This window comes from Ascaphus truei, chromosome 6, assembly GCF_040206685.1.
Source record: "Ascaphus truei isolate aAscTru1 chromosome 6, aAscTru1.hap1, whole genome shotgun sequence".
NCBI classification, from domain to species: Eukaryota; Metazoa; Chordata; class Amphibia; order Anura; family Ascaphidae; genus Ascaphus; species Ascaphus truei.
Genome location: NC_134488.1, coordinates 73,267,495 through 73,287,275, shown reverse-complemented (window position 1 = coordinate 73,287,275; position 19,781 = coordinate 73,267,495). Strand labels below are relative to the sequence as shown.

Genomic DNA, 19,781 nt, shown 5'->3' with positions numbered 1-19,781 from the left:
CAAAATGTGTCCGAAAATGTAAATACTGTCTCCAGAGTGTGCAACTCATTGTTTGTCTAATTCATGCATCATTTTGATTCAAAAGACATGGAATTGGTTCATATAAACCCTATTGAATATTTAAGAAAAAACTGGTTTTGATTTAAGAAGTTTATCATGGAAAAACTATGGAATTTCCATAATTATCATTGGGGTTCACAAACTTTTTCTCGCCACTGTATATTTATTTTATTTATAAAATGTTTTACCAGGTAGTAATACATTGAGAGTTACCTCGTTTTCAAGTATGTCCTGGGCATAGCGTTAAGATGACAAATAATACATGGTTACAAATTCATAGTTACATAAGTGAACAGGTATACATTATATATATAACATTACATGCACAGTTAGAGATAATATATATTATAGGCGTATGTAACAGTTACAGACCAGATTAAATTGTGAGACAGCTTTAGTTTTGAAAGAACTTAGAAAACAAGTTCTAAGATAGGCAGGCCCCAGGTGGCTGTGAGAGTCTCCGGAAGATCGTTCCAGTTTGGGGTGCACAGTAAGAGAACGAGGAGCGGCCGGATACTTTGCTGAACCTTGAGACCATGAACAGTCTTTTGGAGTCAGATCTCAGAAGATAAGTGCTGCATGTTGTAGGGGTGAGGAGCTTGTTCAGATAGACGGGTAGCTTGCCCAGAAAGTATTTGAAGGCAAGACAGGAAAGATGAGCTTGGTGCCTAAACTCAATCTAGTTCTTTGAGCATTTCACAGTGATGTGTGTTGTAGTTGGATTGGAGAACAAAACGGCATATTGAATTGTAGAGGGAGAGTCTCAAGTTTACTAAGGTGTGTTGGGGTGCCGAGCCGTATACTATGTCCCCAAAAAGCTCCTCGGAGCAGTGCGATAGGCTTTCTGACCAGCAGGCTTAGGGAGATTTGTTCCTGTAAAGTACACCTAGTATATCAAATATATCATGTAATTACTAGGAGTGCCTCTGTAATTGCATATCAATAAGAGTGCAAAAAAGTCTCAATAAATACTATTTATCATAACAGCAGCAGACATATATATAAAAAAAAAAGTAATCCAGCGATTACAATTTATTTCTTTGATAAATATATTGCTGTTTTTTCAACCAATTTTGCCCCAGTTTTGCAGTCAGAAGACTTTGATAAATAGACCCCTACTGCCCTACAATACCATTATTACCACTACTATTAGAAAATACCCTGTGCCTCAAATGTCCTGGAAAGGAGGGGGGGGGGGGGGGAAGAGAGATTTGGCTAGCTGGGCTCCTCTCCACTCCACTTTGGGGTCATCTTGCTACATATGGGAAATGGCTGTGTTGATGAAACTGCTGCAGCAGTAAAACTCAAATGTCCTGGGTGGGGTAGCTGGGCTCCCTAGAGAGATTGAAGGGGGGTAAGAAAGAGGGGGCGGGGGGAGAGAAGGAAAAGAGGAAGGGGCGATAGAGATGGGGGGGGGGGGGGCGATAGAGATGGGGGGGGGGGGGGGCGATAGAGAGAGAATGTGAGGAGTATGAAAATGACTGCTGCCTCTTAGGCCTCGGCAATGTTACCTGCTTACTGGCGGAGGCGCGCTGAGGCGCGCTCCCGCTGAGCCCTGAGCCCCTACAGCCGCAATTAGAGCGGCTTTAGTAGGGGCTCGTCTACGCTTCCGCAAGCGCGCGGAAGCGTAGGTCTTAGGGAATTAAAATTCCCCCGCTTGCCGGCGCGCAGGGCCGGTCACGTGAGCGGTTCGCCTAATGAGGGCGAACCAGCTCCGTGACGCCACTGGCCCTCCCCCGGCCCGCCCCCTGACGGCGCGCAGGGCAAGCAACCGCAAGGCCAGGGAAAGCACCCGCTTTCCCTGAGCCTCAGCGCGCCTCAGCACACCAGCGGGGAGCTTGGCCGAGGCCTAATGTTCTCTAATTGTTTAAAAGAAAAGGGTATTCATTTTACAATGTCTCTTCCCTTACCTGATGTTACAGCATAAATGTTATAGTAGCAGTGATTCCCAACAGGGGGTTTGCAAGGGGTCTCCAAGAGGTTCACCTAAAGAAATATGTAATGGTGGAACCTAGGCAGTATAGCGAGTTACTGAGCCAGTCTGAGGATCCCCCCTCAGGACTATAACTACCTCCTCATAGGTCCAAAACTAGCCCTCCCAATCAGGGACCCCGATGGTGCTTTATAGGGTCAGGGGATTCATGGGAAAAGGGAGGCCCTGCTACTTTCATTTGTCCTGGGCTACAATATTTTTGTTGGCAGCCCTGGATCTAAATAAAGACTGGTCTGGGTAACTTCCTTGGATTGGTCTCTATGTTTAGAGCTGTGTACACTGTCAGAACTATATAATTAAAAAAGTCTTATTAAAAGGAGCCATATATCATGAATAACTAGAAAGTCTTTGTGATAATGCTATTACAAAATGTTTTCTAGAGAAGTACCAAATCCTAAAAAGTTGTCTCTCTGAGCCCTTCAATGTGATTTGCCCCAGCAGAACTTTGCATTGCAATGTGATGCTGGTACCTCTGGCAGCGAGGGGTTTAACTTCCAACCAGATTGATACATAGAAGGGGTTAAGTTTCATAGGGCGGCGTGCCCCTTTAAAGTCTATAGGCCCGCCCCTTTACAGAAGCTGTAGCTTTTGCTTAACTGACATTGGCCCATTTCCTTGTCAGTCACCCAGGGAAGCGCTGCTTCCTCTTTGAAAATGTTGCAAGTTTGGGAGAGATCTCCACGGTGTGAGATCCAAGGATCCCCAGATCTGCTGCTCTCTCCTAGTGCACAGGACTCTCGTGGTTCCGGCTGTGTGTGTTCTCTGTCTTATTAGAGGTGCCACAGCAACACTTTCCATAGGGAGAAGCCACATAAAAGAAAGGATGCGAGCACTGCTATTTGTGTCACTGCAGCCTGTTTGAGGCGTGCTAAAGTTAGCTGCTTTCTTCTTGGGTGGTGCAGGGGGGGAAGGTTGCTCTGTATGTAAGTCTTGAACCAGCTGTGGATCGGGGGAGCTGTTATCTGCAAGTCGGGTATCCGCTGGCACTCGGTGCTCTCTGCAGATGTGATGCACACTTCAGCAGGGGTTGCATAGAGGATGCTCATAACACCTTTGGCGTGTTACTTGTGCTGGAGAGAAGGCAACGCAGCCTTGTGGAAGCTGCTCACACACTGTGTGCCCATGTTGGAGTGAAGCAAACTCTTACTGAAGGGGGCGATCTGTGTTTGGATCATGGGCACTGGGATGTGTAGCAGGAGGCAGAAGGGTCTGCTCCACACAGGCCTCTGTTTGCTGGCCCTGCTGGGTTTGGGAAGTGGAGTTTTTTTCTACAACCACATGCTACAGAAGGCAAAAACCTCAGAAGTCCTGGCTGTGAAATGCAAGCAGCAGCAAGAAGCCCTCTCTGCTCAACTGCAAGGTAAGTAGGGATCACGAGTCTGTGATTGTCTCTGCTCCTGACATCCGGTCAGGGGGGAGGGGGTTGTTTTTCTTTCTTTATGGTCAGCTAGAGCTTTTAATTGAATTTACCATCAATATAGATCCCTGGCTGGGAATTAATGATAATTAGGGTGGCCACATGACTTCTTCACGGAGTTTATGCTTTGAGTTCTCAGTAAGACATCATCATCATCATTTATTTTTTGAAGTAAAAGCATGCCTCCACTTAAGGGAGCACTGCAATACTTTACTGTCAGTAAACTTTTACAGGTGTAGGAGTGCCAGGGTGATATTTCTACACGAGGACTTCTTTAAGAGTTACAGTTATTATGAAGCTGTTTCTTCTTCTATAGCGTTGGACATAAGCCCCTGTCCTGAAGAGCTAGCAGTCTAAATGTTGAGGCTTGGTGCACAGGTTAATAAAGTCCAAGGCTGCCAGAAGCAAATGCCTGAATTCAATCCAGATTCAACCACGTTCTAATTTTCTATAGCACCAATTATGCACACAGTGCTTTGCAGTGAACACAGACAAGTTCACCTAAGCAAGAGGATGATTATACAGGATGAGGTAAGAGGACTACCCATAAAAAGAACAGTGACCGGAAATCCCCCAGATTGGTCTGAAGGAGTGGCTCAGTGAGTAAAGATACAGGCTCTGAAAACAGCAGCAAGGTGGCCTGGTTCACCTCCCTGTGACCTTGGACATGTCTATTATCTCCATGTTCCTTGAGCATCAAAATTAGACTGTAAGCTCTATGGGACAGGGACTTTTTTGGGCCTGGAAAATGCTCTGTACAGCGCTGCATACACTGTCAATGCTATGTAAGCGCAAGATAGGAGTCAATGTAACTCTTAAGATTCTAAAGTGCGTACAGGTGCACATTAGGGTTTTGGGAAATGTTTTTGACTGAATGCTTGGAACTAATTTACAGAAATATGCTAGCCAGAAGTAACCTTTGGTTGCATTGTTTCCTAACTGCCTTTTACTGCCAACAGTTTATAGACTCTAGATTGCAAATAACTGTTTATTGACCCGCAAACTGCTTTGTGGGAAGTAACCTTGCTTTACAAAAGCCAGGTACAGCAGATCTGCTTGTTAACCCTTGGAGGGACTGAGATACCAGAGTGCCACAGCCGCTCTGGCAACATCTTGATCGTACAAGATAGCGTTGTGACTGCAATGGAAGAGGAGGTGGAGCAATCATCGCGATCTCCCCTAGCGAAGGGGCATGATGTAGCTACTACATTATGGGGCCCTTGTAGTGGCGGCCCCCATTAGGTAGTAACTACGTCATAGGATTAAAGCAACTTTTTTTTTTCCAACTTTACTTTTATTGGGTTTTATCATGCATACAGTGTATCACAAACAATTGTCTTAGGAATCAACTTTAACCCGTATCTTTTAACAACACAAAACATGTATAGGACACCAACTGAGGGTAACGTACAATCCACAAACATGACTTACCAGACGGACGAGACAATATACAGGCAGGGAGGAAGGGGTAGGGAGGAAGGGGTAGGGGGGTGGGTGGACTAATAGGGGGCCGCCGCCTTTGTGTCCACAGTCTTGAACTCCGGGCTCCTCTCCAACTTCTAACCTAATCGTCCATCTCTATGTGGTCGCGGATCCTGCACTGTCAAAGGAGAACACACCTGTATCTATCATTGTAGGATTGCGGAGATGCTTACCCCCGGGATATCTGTCTGGGCCAGCCAAGGCGTCCAGACTTTTAGGAAATTTGGGAAAGCAACCTTTTTATTTCACCAGTCCTCTAAAACGTTGCCAGGTACCTAGTGCTACCAGGTGTATGTTGAAGGTATACTAGTGGCAGGGGACCATTATCAAGAATGCCTGGGATATATATGACTATCCTAGACCATGAAAAAAGCCAAGGATCAAATGGAGCAAGGTACTACCACTAATGGCCCATGGGATAAATGCAGCCAGTGAAGTTACTTGATGCAGCCCATCTCGACTCTGTTCCTGCTAATTTCATAATACTGTAGTTGCTAACGGACGTCTTGCACACTGAAACTCGTTTGTAAATTAAAAAAATGCCACTTGTGGGCACATTTGCATGTCTCAGACAGGTCGGCAAACCTCTCTTTCCCCATTATCTCTTGGCATACAATACTTCCACTGCTGCCAGGGATTCTGGGTACTGTCATGCAAATAAGCACTCGCAGTCTACCACTCTTTACTTGTCCATTTAACATGGAACTCTCTCTAGCTTATGCCTGACGTAAACCGCTTTGGTTAGAGCCAGGTTGGCTGCTGGCTATACAACGTAAAGCTGGTAGTGGTATAACCAGGCATTTATTAAAAAAAAAAAAAAAAAAGTTTTGGTGGGTACATTTGAAACGGTCACTCCTGGTGATATTTTTATGGTGTGTGTTTAAAAATAAATCGGTTTGGAGCAGGTCCTTCCTGTGATACAGAACTCCTGTAGGTGCTGCTGGTATCACTGTGCAGTTTAAAGCTCCCACGTCACACAGACCAATAGGAAGTCACAAGGTATGACGTTGTGGCTTCCTCTTGGCATGCTGGACTTTTAAACTGCCATATTGATCACCGAGCCAGGACTCCTACCAGCAGCACCTACAGAGGTAATTATCTTGGGCATCAGGGGGTCCCCGGAGCTGAAATCAACGGTGCGTGCAGTGCAGCCCCGGGAACCCCTTTCTTCAAACCTATTAAAAATAAGTGTTGCCAATAGCGCCTCTCCCAATTCTTTAGGCTCTGATTTGAACTGTTGCACGCTTTAAAGCGCGTAACTTACATTTTCGGACACATTTGGCTAGAACAGATTTTTGTGTTTTACATGCATAGTTTTCTTAATATACAGGGACCATAGAGTGCAAATTAATATTTTGATCAATTCTTTAGTGGTGGCAGCAACATAAGATATTAGGTCACGAACGGCAGCCCTGTGACCATGTGACCTGCATACGGGACAAGGGTTAATATTCACGCTCACAAGCGCCCCCACTTTTCACCTCTGTAGATGTCCCTTAAATGGACAATATCTCCTCTACAGGGCAAGGGTTAATACACAACTCGCAAGCTGCCCCACTCGTCACCTTAGCAAATGTCCCTCAAATGAATTGTCATCTTCACTAAATCCGTCCCAATATATCACGAACAGCACACAACTGCAATCGGGGTTAATACACACGGCTACTCTAGCCAACTCACCTTTTGCCTGTGCAAGGTACCCCTGATGAGTTAATATTAACCCCATACTCAATTGCAATCATATCTATACACTTTGTTCCAAATAGTTTAGTAGCTGAGCAGCTGATTGAGGAGCAGTCACCACGGGAGGAGGGTTGAAGTGCGCCCAAAGTCACTTCTTGCTCATATACCAGCAAGGAGACTGTGAGTTGGTTACCATTCCCCTCTGTGTTGTTTGTCTTCATGAGTAAATGTTAATACACTATACCCTCTGCGTTTGTGTTCTTGTCTTCATATGAGGTCAACTAGGATTGGCAGACCTGAGGATTTCCCTATATGGAGCAACAGTATTTTGTGTATTTCAGTGCTATTTATCACTGGGTTTATTTGCACATTTAACTTTACACTTGTCACTTTGCGCCACGAGCACTTTTTGGTTTAGGTTATATCTATACACTGCCACCACATATAACACAAAGAAAAGTGCTTAGGCGCTACGTGCAATAAAATACTAACAATAATAACACAATGTGTACAGGGCAGCCAGGAACACTAGCAGAACAACACCAGAGAGAACACAAAGAACATATACAGACCAGCGCTCAAAAAGAATCCAAAGTCCCTAATAGAGTCCAAACAGATGGAAGGGAAGATAATCCAAATGCTCCAATCACTGTAAAATCTCCAATCCGGGGGTCCGTGACATAGGGACAGAAACAAAGAAAAATAATAATAATAGTGTAATACGTCATGTTAAAATGGGACAAACAACATGAAACACTTAACAGAAGACAAACAAAACAATCAAGCTGAAAGAAAAATAACTAATAAAAAAACGGAGCCTGTTGCAGCGGGTCATCAAGGGGTTAAAACCCAAAACCCTACTTACAGCAGGACTGGAATAACAAGCATGTGTAGACAAGTGGGGCAGACGCCAGCAGCAGTGGGGGTCCTCAGGGGCTCCCTGTGTAGTATCTTTCCTTCTAGCTTCAATACACACTCCAAGATGGCTGCCGAGTAAGGAACTCCACACTCTCCTGCTTGCCAGCACTGCAGCTTCAATGATGCTGCTTCCTGCTTCACTTGACTGACACTTCTCACAACCAGTGTAACTCCAAGGCACCGTGACCTTTGACCCTACGCGTTTCGTGACTGACGTCACTTCCTCAGGGGATCTGCCACCACATGGGATATGCAAATAAGAGATGTCAAATTAATATTTGCAAGGGTCCCAGGTCCCTGTTTATTATAGAAAATTCTATGAACTATCACACACATCAATTGTAGCAAAATGTGTCCGAAAATGTAAATGCTTTCCCCAGAGCGTACAACAGTTCATTCACAGCCCAAAGCATTACTTATTATATGTGTATGTGTGTGTATATATACTCAAACAAAAGACCCCAAAGGATAGGGTCAAAAAAGCACCCCCGAAATATGCACTCAATGCCCAGTAGGTAGGATAGCTAAATATTCTTGTACGAGAATATTACTAAATGGTCAACAGTAGTCAGAGGTGATGGGCTAAAAACACAAAATAATAAAATTTTATTACATCTTAAATATTCAACATTCAAATGTTTTTAAAATCATATCATACGGAGCATGTAGTATTGTGGGTCAGGTATATAGATGACGTCCTTCTGTTTTGGACTACTACTCTGACCCTATCCATTGGGGTCTTTTATTTGAGTCTACTATCATTTACCCTTTGGTACCTGCATCCTTTAGGACCTCTTTCATAGGTGAGCAGTCTGATTCATCATTTTTTTTTTTTTTTTAATGGTGCTTATGTTTTCTCCTAGAGAGGTCACTGGCAAGAGAAGTTGAGATGTCCCAAATACACCTCGTAGACATCTCATTTTCATAATCTTTGCCCAGATTTAAATACATTATTTTCTCATGGAACCAGCATAAGCCCACCCCTGTCGTAAATCGGCAGTTAGTTTGACAGAGTAAAAAAAACTTTTACAAACATTGTTAAACTCCTCTTCATTGTCTAAATGTATTCATAACTTTTCTTAACTAATACTTAGACACACGTGAGTCATCAATACATTCAGGCGGACACAAGGAGACCGAACATGACCGTCTAAATCCTAAATTTAAGCGACAAATATCTGTTCCCCAGTACCTGCCAGACCTCTCATATCTGTACCCCTTGCGGTCGTCACCCTGTCACGAATGCAAATATCAGAATGGTAAATGTTGGCATTGCTGTCAAGTTCCTGATTCCATGTTTCATACCTTGGGATGGCATAGGATAGGTCCACCCCCATGGCAATCCATAAACCCCTTTCAGAGAATGCTTTGAAGAACCTTTTTGTTTATGTCAGAGTCCCTGTCTGGCAGAACATATGTCTTTATCTCTAGAAAATATTAGTTTTTACCACTAGGCCTGCAAAAGGTGATAACAACATACCATAAAACCTCTTTATATTTTTTGCACCCAACTTCAATCAAGCTCCTTTGAAGCTCCCACAGATTTATGACAAGCCAGACTCCAGGTATTGTATTTTCAACGTCAAACTCTAGCTCATTAACCACTTAAGGACCAGAGGGATTAAAATACCAAATATCTCATGATATTATCATGACAATGTGTATGTAGATATTAACCTATGTCACATGCTCACAGGTGTGCTGTTCGGGACGGATTGAGAGGAGTTATTCATTTGTTACTTTGCGAGGTGAAGATTGGATCAGCTATATACAGGCATACCCCGGTTTAAGTACACTCACTTTAAGTACACTCGCGAGTAAGTACATCTCGCTCAATAGGCAAATGGCAGCTCACGCATGCGCCTGTCGGCACGTCCTGAACAGCAATACCGGCTCCCTACCTGTACTGAAGCTGTGCGCAAGCGGGGAGACTATAGAGCCTGTTACAAATGCATTATTTACATCAGTTATGCACGGATATGACGATTGCAGAACAGTACATGCATCTATAAGTGTTAAAAAGGTAGTGCTTCACTTTAAGTACATTTTCGCTTTACATACATGCTCCGGTCCCATTGTGTACGTTAATGCGGGGTATGCCTGTAGCTTTGTGTATTAACCCATGTCGCATACTGTACAGTATGTTACGTGCTCACAGGTCTGCCGTACCTGACACCTTTTTCAACTAATATTTATGTTCCACTATTGAAATAAAATGCAACAGTTTTCAACAGTTACCACATGTTCTATATTCAGCCCTGGCACATAATGCAGGGCACTGGTGCTCTTTTTAAAAGGTGCCAAGTTGCCATGGACTTTGGGTGCTAGTAAGCAATTAACAAAGTGGTTATTGAATAGGGTTCACAGTACAATTTAATAAGCATTTGCATTATGTGGTAGCACTAGGCATTGTTTCAGAAGCACTCAACGTTCAAATGCTTTTTGTTTTTGAAAAATAAACCTTTTTATTTTTTCCCCTCTTCCCCCTCCAATATTCAATGGTTTGCTATTCTGAATCCTGGGAGGATCATATTTCAGACCTTTTGTTTTCGCAGGGTAGCTGGCGATGTGCCATAGGACATGATGATTTTTATTTGTTGTTGCTATTTTAAAGTGGCAAAATATGAAATCTTATGATGGTTTTTAATCAGTTCTGTAGTATTGGATAATACTTTTTTGTTTGTTTTTCAACTCTTAATGCCATTTTTAATGAGTTTTAACGTGTGTGTATGTGTCTCAGCCCACCTCCCCAGCAGTGCAAGATATTTGCAACACTTTCGTGTTTGTGATAATTTGTTGCCAATATTCCCAGCAGTTTGAGCTCCAAACTATAACAATAGATAATGTTACCTTGGTAATATAAGGCCTGGGACATAGTGTAGTGAAGACTGCTGGGCAGCGCTGACGCTCATGCTCTCCTGCTCAAGCAGGAGATTTTTCGTGTCCCTGCATGAGCGTCAGCGAGCGCGCTTGTGTGCCGGGCGGGAGGCGGGCTGGGAGGCAGGGCTAGGGCGCCACGTCACGGACTGCCATTGGCTTCTGGCAGTCACGTGACCGGCCCTGCGCTTCCCTGAGCAGCAAAATGTAAACTTGCCTGTCTCCTGCATTTCCGCACGCCTGCGGAAGCGTGCGGAAGCGCCGTCTAAAGTCGCGCTGATAGGGATAATGTTTTCCCTCAGCACGGTCTTTTTGACCATGTCCGAGGCCTAAGGATACATTGTAGCTGCTGAATTACACTGACTGAAACAGCCATTATCTTGGGCACACACCCAGGATTTTGACAGCGATTTATAACAGGAGCACCAAACAATTGTCAGTTTAGGTAAGAATGTAGAATGATACATTGTCACATGCTTTATATATACAAATAATACAAAATATAGTTGGAAAGTAGTATTGCTGCTTAAAAATATTTCAGTTTACATTTTGCCTCTAAGGCTGCGTCCTTAGTGGTTGCTATGGCGCGAGCGACGTCGCTCGCGCCAAAAGCAAACCAATGGAGGCCAATGTGCACATGAGCAGCAACCGATGTGCGGCGAGACAAAATTGTTTCTTTGCCGCACGACAGCCGGGTCACGTGAGTGGCGAACCAGCTCCATGATGTCACGACCACGCCACCGTCAAGCCCTCACCACGTTCCCCCCCCATCACGCAGTCCTGCAGGCCACGGATCTCGGCAAGTACAGGCGTGCGCTCGCTAATAGTTTTTTCCCCGCATTGGCTTAACCGTCAAACTTTTGTTAGTCCCCTATCTAATTAAAAAAGGCATGGTTTTTAATGTAACATTGACTCCGTAATGGGTTTAAATACTGGTGACACGTCTCCTTGCTTTCTTCTTCCACTCTCATAACTTGGTGATCAGGTGGAGAAAAGAGCTGGTTGACAAATGTCTGTCCGGAAAATACAAATGTATTTAATTTTCAAAGGAACCAAAAAAAGGGAACCTTCTCTTCCTCCTCCATCCCCAGCCTAATTATTTTTTCAAGAAAGCCAATGACCTGTTGGTCAGTGGCATTGGCCCTCAAAAATAGCCTCTACTTACTTACTAGAAGTATTTATTCACCGGTGATGTTCTGGAACCTCTAGAAACATCAGTTACTGACCACCATCCAGTGAACAAGGGGCACAGAACTACGGAGAACAGTGGCTCCCTCATTCACTGTATTGCCTGTTGCTGGTGGAGTCATTTGTAATTATGGTGAACATATCCTGAAGTAGAGCACTCCCTGAGTTCAGAAGGACCTAAGTGGTCATTCTCAAAGGGATCCCTGATTTTATGTTGAACCCTAAATCTCGGTTCTTGATTTTTTACTTTCAGGAGCTTTAAATGCAACGCTCCTTTCAAGTCCATGCAAACATATTTTACTTTCTCTTTTCTATTGATTTTGTGCCAGTGGACTCCTCCTTATTTTGAGTCGTGTTAAATCCCCCCCCCCAAGCCAAACTATTTCATGGGGCTACTTTAAGAAATGTAATAGTTTTAACTCCACACTGAGAAAAAAAGAGTGGTTGGCAACATGATTAGCAGTCACAAGGACGAAATGTCCTAATTATGTTTCAGGGATGTTAAAATATATGATTATTTGTGAAGGGACGTGTTTTTTTTTTTTTTAAATACATTTTTATTTAGCTGTGGTAGTGAGTGAAATAGAAGTGGGGGGAGAAAGAGGATAATAACTTGCTCGTGTCATTCATTGAAGAAGAGTACCATAGCTTACTATACCCTGAACTCCTATGACCTCATACAGTCTTATGTGGGGGTGTTTGCATAGAAAAGTTCATTGCCATAAACATTATGTGGTGCTCAGAACAAGAAAAGACATAAATGTGAAATATCAAAGGTCCAACAGGGGTACCCTCGAGGTATCAAGCACCTAATGAGGTATGAATAGGTAGGTAGTGAAAAAACGGATGGGGGGGGGGGGGGATACTTCTGTCGTCTTCTCGTGTTTTTTTTTTGTTTTGTTTTTTTTTACTACATGACCCAATAAATATCTTTTGTGTACACTACAAAAGATAACTTGCTTTTCTTGCACCTGGGTGTCCGATCCCCCTCCCCCCCATCCTTTCTATAATTGGTGTAATCAAAGGGTATTTTATTTGTTTAATCAGTATGTGTCCGATATGCCAGCCTTACATTTATAGGACAGGACTGGTTATATATTTGAGATGTAAGACTGTCAGTGAATAGGATAAAAGTAACGAAGCGTAGCATGCCCTGCAAGATTTAGGGGAAAAGAGGAACTGCAAACAGAAATGTGACAGATTTTTAGGATGGAAAGGGCACATGAACATGGAAGAGTTGTGCAGGAGTGTTATAGTAATCATGTATGATGGAGAAGACTTGGGCTGCGCTTATGGTGACGTCGGGCTGCGGTCGCTGGAAAAATCAAATTGAGATGACTTCCAGCGATCGCGACCATGTCGTTGCTCCGTCGCGTTGTGCTTACTATAGGCGCACGCAACGGTGGCAATGCATTTGTTTTGATGCGACGTCGCCGGCACTATAAGTGCAGCCTTAGGTGGTGGAGCAGTAGTGCTAGAGGTCTTGTTTATTAATCTCTCTTCCCCCCCCCCCTTGTTCCTTTTTCTACCATCTTAGTTACCATCTAGCACTTTAACACATTGCTTATTATTTAGCTTCACTGTCTTGTGGTATGCGGTTGCACACAGGTTTTATTAAGAATATGCTGATTTAAGTTAATTGGATTTCTTTATTGTATTCAAAATGTGTTGTAACATGATCCAGAGTGACCCTGAATGCTGATATTTAGAAACCTCAGCAGTAGTCATGGTCCTAAAACAGGAGGTGAAATGCAATGTTTATGTAAGTTGGGGAATTAGCTTTGTGGAGATTCCATAAATATCTCTAAGGAGTTGGCAAAAGAGAATTAAGTGAGCTCAAACCTGCCCATATAACACAATGCATCAGTAACACTATATATCTTTAAATGGTTTAGGAGTGCTGTTAGGAAAAGAGAATTGATCATACATTTATGTAAAATCCTGCATTACTTTCCAAATTGGCATGCAATTTATCTGTAAAATGATACATTTTTGATCCCGTCTCCTTTTTTAATTTTTATTTTTTAATCAAAGGTCATTTGGTTGCATATCTCCTCTTGTAATAGTAACAATGTTTTGTCTATAAGACAGTAAAAAATATTATGTATTTAGTGTAGGTACCTGCTTAAATAATTTTTGGATGCAACCTGTCACGATAATATCATGAGATGTATTTTAATCAACCTAGTGCTTCATGGGTTATGTAGCTACAGTTTGGTTAACACAACAAAATACAATATATTGGGCTTATGACGGGTCAAGACATTTCCTGGGTCTTTTCTATTTATATATTTAGACAGAAATATTAACGAAATCTGTTAGGAGTTTTTTTTTTCGTTGTTTGTTTTTAACTTGGTCGTAAAACCGTCAACCTAGCAGCTGATTTACGACTGGGGTGAATTTATGTAGTTTCAATGGGTAAAAAATAGCACATTGGACTTGGCAAAGCATTATGAAAATCAGAATTCAACAGAGGTGTATTTTTGGCTCAAACACATGAATTCTCATTTCTACACCTGTAACTTTTCTGGGTAAAAGCTATGGCATATGGTAAAGTATTGTATAGGGATGTATGTTTTATCCTGTTATTTTAAGAAACTGTCCTGCATTTACTGTCATTTAATTATCTTTTTCTGTAATCTGAAGCATTGTATTTGTGTATATATTAAAACATTATTTAATAAGTAATGCTTTGGGGCAGACACTGAATGAACTGTTGCACGCTCTGGAGAGAGTATTTACATTTTCTGACACATTTTGCTACAACAGATTTCTGTGTAACGTGCCTAGTTATTTTTTCCTCCATAATAAACAGGGACCTGAGACCCTGGCAGATATGTAAACTAAAATATTTCTTGGGGGGTGGCAGTGGATGGACATGATTTGCAATTGAGTAAGGGGTTAATATTAACTCATTGAACGTACCTTGCTGAAGAGAAAGGTGAGTTGGCTAGAGTAGCTGTGTGTGTTAACCCTGGTTGCATATCTAAGTCCCGTACTCACTTGTGTGCTGTTTGTGACATATGGTAAAAGGTGACGAATTGAGGGGAGATATTGTTAATTTTGAGGGACCTTTTGCGAAACTGAAAAGTGGGCCAGCTAGAGAGCTGTGTATTCCTCACGTGCTCACAGGTGTGCCGTATGTGACAGAACCAAATAACTCTTTGTTAGAAGATTTGGGATCAAAAATGTGTAATTTCACAAATAATGACTAGCCAATTTGGAAATAATAATTGGATATAATGTTCTAAAAAGAGGTATTTGCTTAGTACTCGAGACAGGAATGGAAAATTCAATGCACCTAAAATTTCTCTCCTGGCGCCTGTGCCGTGTTGTGTTCAGTGATTTTTTTACTTGATGACAGGGTCAAGTCACCACTGTTCAGTGAGCGGAATAGGGGGGAAATGAGAGCAGAAGGGAAAAGGCGCTGCTAGAATTGGGGGCAAAGTTAGTTGGAGGTGTGTGTGTGTGTGTGTGTAGAGCGGGGAGGGGGGGGGTTGGGAAGGGAGGTCAGGATTCATGAGATGGCGGGGCTACCACTAGCTGACGTGTATTTCGATGTGTGTGTGCGACACAAACCTGATGACTGGTGAGTAGGGGTAGCCGTATCACCTGCACAACATTTCTCCCCCCCCCCCCACTCCCTGTTGCTGTTAAGCACTTCAAAAATAATTACAACATTTACTTATCTGAATGTAGCTACAAGTTCAAAGTCCTCTCATCTTCACAATAAAAGCTGAATACTCCTTTTTTTTTTTTCATAGGACCTCAAATGTTTTCTCTTCACACATTGTTTCACTACCAAACACCAGTCGTTCTCTTCCTTGGTTCAAAGAAAGGCAAGTGAAAGAGTGAGACAGATCCATCACGTTCTGATGCTGGGAGTCGCACCTCAATCTGGCGTTAATTGCATTGACTTGAATGACCATTAACGCCGGGTCGCGTGCAGTACCCTGCATCGGAGCTTCGGAAATTCCCGATCTAAAGACCTTAATCTGTATGGGCTGAAAATACCCACTGAAGTCTTTATGGATTTTGAGCGGCTTGTGTCGTTTTGCAGCCATATCAGCAGATATAGAGTTACACCCTAAACTAAGCGTAATCATTAAAGTGGTCCCTGCTTCTATAATACCTGCGCACATACCACTCCCTGGACACTCTGCATACCATTGTAATAAAAATGGCAGGGGATAGTAAGTATTTGAATCAATCTGGTACTTAAGGGGTTAACGGTGGTTAGAAATTTTGTTAAAAACGTAATTGTTTTTATCACCGGTCAAGTCCTGTGTGCTTATCTATAAAGAGGGCTTAATTTGGGAACCATCACTGATGGCCCACTAAAATATTGTGCCGTTTAGAAGGCTATAAATGATAGCCAGATCCTGGGCTGTCCGCCTCCAAAGAAATCCTTCCCCTCTCGAAATATTCCCTGTGCATGACAGTGAGACATCATCACCACTTAGCTGGAATGCTATATTAAAAATAGGATAGGGGATGGCATCTATTCTGAAGTCCAACATATACTGTAGATAATTGCAATCTTTGCAAGGAGACAGATGCAATAAGGCCAAACACTTGACGTTTAGGCGGTGACAAGGGACCGCTATCCATTTAGGAGGAAATCGGTCAAAATTAGAATTGTTGCATGTTTTAAATAGAAAATTAGAATACAGCCAAGTTGTGTTTTGGGATCAGAACATGTGAATTCTCTTCTACTCCAGTGACCTCTGGAAAAGGACCTATGACATATGGTAAATTACTGAACAGGGATTTCTGTTTGTTTTATCCTTTTATTTGAAGACACTGGTCTGCATTTATTATAACTGTATGTTCATGTAATAATCTTTTTCTGTAACCCAAGCACTATTTCTATATATAGTAACACAAAACTTTAAGTGATGCTTTGGGCTCCAAATGAACGGTTTGCACCGTTTTGAATAGAATAACGTACATTTACAGACACATTTTGCTACAACAGATTTTTGTGTGAAGTACAAACTTCATGTTTGAAATTTCTTGAGTGGTGACTGCCAACCTAGATTGCAATCGAGTAAGGGTAAACATTAACTCATTTGAAGTGCCTTGGTAGGAGAAAGATGAGTTGGCCATGTGTATTAACCCTAGTTACATAGACAAGTCACATGCTCACAAGTGTGCTGTCCATGACAGATGGTGTATTGGGATGGAGTGAGAGGAGATATTGTTCATTTGAGGGACCTTTTGTGGAAGGTAAAAAGTGGGTCTGCTAGTTACCTGTGTATGTATTAACTCTTGTCTCACATGCAGGTCACATGCTCATAAGTGTGCTATACGTGACAACCATTTAGGGCCCCTATTACATTATTTATTTTTGTTAAAAAATACTGCTTCCAAATTATTTGACATCCTGCCTGCAATACCTCAAAATGCCTTTGTTGGTTTGAGTGGTTTTGAGCCTGGGCTTTACAATTGAAATTTGAAGAGCACCAAACCACTTTACCAAGTGAAATCTAGTGAATTGTATCAACATTTTGTTCTAGTTAGGTATATATTCTGTGCTTCAAATAGAGATCACTTGCCTAGAAAAAGGTTGGTGTCACTTAAAGAGAAAATTGTTCTATAAAGTACAGTGCCCAGTTGCCAAAAAACATTGACCATGAAACAAATGACAGCCCAAAGGAATCCCTGTATTAACCAACACTCGACAATTAAAAATTTTTTTTAACTCTCATAAATACTGTTGCTTGCTTGCTGTTTCGTTCCCCACTGGAAGGTCCCTTTTTGAGACCGTAGGCTAATATTTTCTTGCATATTTTTAGGATACCTTTCAAAATCTTACATGGTTTTTAATCTCATGAAAACTGGAGTTAAGAATAATTTGCATAATGAGGCAAGAGATCCCTTACTAGATATGAAAATGTTTTATGCGGTAGTTTGGTTACCCTCAAATAATTAATGTCCTTGTAGACTAATCACCGCAGTGTGGAGTATATAGAACAGCCGTATTCATTGCATCCACCACGTACTTGGATTCCATCATGTTGGGAATATCTTGGGAGATGCTCATCTGACAGAACTGTTTGATCTCTTGCAGAAACTACTTTTACAGTTTGGTACTTTGAATGTCCTACTGTAGTTAATGTTCTCAGATCTCCAAGCTAAGTTGCAGATCACATACTTGCCAGATTGTGTCTGCCTGCAGCAACAGGGGATGACCTTTTGCATCTTGGAGCTTCTCCAGTGTCTTCTTGGCACGGCATTGGTTGTAGTTTTGTAGCTGAAACAAAAAATTTGGATGTGGGCTTGTGTTGTGTAATAATACCTTTTTGTTTGTGTGCAGGAAGTGACGCTGGATTAGCCATACTACCTGGGCCTTTCACTTATATTTTTGGATTTTACATATCACTGTTAACGTAAATATGTCTTTAGTAGACAAAGCTGCTGCATAGCTAGTGCACCGTTAAGTAAAAGGGATAGCTATCCACATATCCTGCTGATACAGTACACGTGTGAAGCGTTAAAAGCCAATTGGTGCACAATGGATGAGTGGCAGGTCTAGAAGAGTACACGTGCTGGAGACCGCGCAAGTGAAGTGAATGATGCCGCTCCCCCCCCCACACACTAAATAACCTAATTGTAGAAGGCAGGAATTAATGTTTCCGGGCACCAGCCCTTTCATCGGGTTGCCTGGCGATGTGCTACATGCTCTTCAGGCTGTTCACAGCTCTGTACACTATAATTCTATCTATGAAGAACTGTTATGTTGGTCCCCTACATGGAATCGCAGCCTATAATGATTCTACAGATCTCCAGGATCAATAGGAGCTGACAGATTTAAAAATATTTTTTTTTTTATAGTATTTATATGTTATACAAGAATTAGGGAGAGTACAGAAATAAGATCTTTGAACTATATTCTAGTAATGTCAAGGTAACAAATAATGAGTCCACCTTGTGTGGCTACACTAGGATGTCAAGGTCATATTGACATAGACATGTTAGTTTGGCATTGTATTTTTCAAACGCTGTTGCTGTAAAAGTCAAAAGACGACAAAATAAGTGACGTGCACTTTAAATTTATCAGCAGGCAAGGAATTGACATCACTAGATATTTATAAACCTCTAAACTGATGACATTGGTTACAGAAAGAGCATTGCTACAGTTTTGGATTTCATTTTCACTCGAAAATAAAATGTGTTTATTTTTTTCCCATCCACGAAAGCTGTAAATCCGGTCTAATAACAGTGCAAATATATGCTGTACAGGTAGTCCTCGTTATTCAACGTTTCACTTTACAACGAATAGCATATGCAACGCTTTACAATGCAACCCTTTGGGCCGTTTTTCGATGCCTGAATGCGTTATCCAACGCTCACCGCCACTGATTAACATGGGACTCACTTTACAGCGGTTTCACTATCCAACGCTACTTCCAGAACGGATATGGATAACCGAGGACTGCCTGTATTCTCATGCATGTAAACTTCACAGAATCTGCGTGTTTGTATTGCCTATTCTACCGTCCGCAAGTGAAAGTCAAATACTTCGTTAGATATATTTATCTTAGTTTATTCTTTGTTTAACTTATTTGCTGCAAGAAGGTCTGCAGCACATTGGCAGAGATTGAGTTACAATGTGTATATAGTAACATTCTTGGCCGAATTGTGAAAGTTAACTTCTAACAAAAAGAGTACAAATATTCAGCAGTGAGCAAGGTGACTGTATCAATTGTGTGACTTGAAAGAGTTGGAGGCAAAAAATGACCTGTTTGTTTGTTTTTATAAGAAACTATCCAACTCCATTCTCTAATACAAATAATTTTAGCTGGAAGTTTTAGGTTTGGGTTGTGGGAGGCAAAAACCCCAGTGGTCTCTTAGCTATGAGGCTCCTTGCATCTTTGCTTTTGCTTCATTTTTTTGTGTGGAAATAAGAGATTTCTGTTATTGGCCCAGCAGGAATCTTCTTTGCAATTTAATGATGAAATAGGGCCAATAATGCTGTTGTTAACTCTGATTATCCAATTAGAAGTTTTTTAATCTGAGGAATGGTGGATAGTCACTTGCCTATAGTTGTCCTAAATGACCGGGGACCCCCAGGTACCAAAGATACCACAGGGGACCACTGAGGATCTTGTGGTTCATATTATTATTGTTATTATTATTGTTATTATTATTTATTATTAT

General features: G+C 42.0%; 1 protein-coding gene across 2 annotated transcripts in view; it reads left to right on the top strand.

Annotated features, from left to right (window-relative positions):
• Positions 1-2,668: 2,668 nt before the first annotated feature.
• Positions 2,669-19,781, top strand: part of SSU72 (SSU72 homolog, RNA polymerase II CTD phosphatase) — a 195,741-nt gene continuing 178,628 nt past the window's right edge. For both annotated transcript variants that reach the window (XM_075604803.1, XM_075604802.1), the window contains exon 1: positions 2,669-3,413. In XM_075604803.1, the coding sequence (XP_075460918.1) occupies positions 3,227-3,413 (187 nt within the window). In that variant the 5' untranslated portion in view covers positions 2,669-3,226. The remainder of the gene's footprint in view (positions 3,414-19,781) is intronic.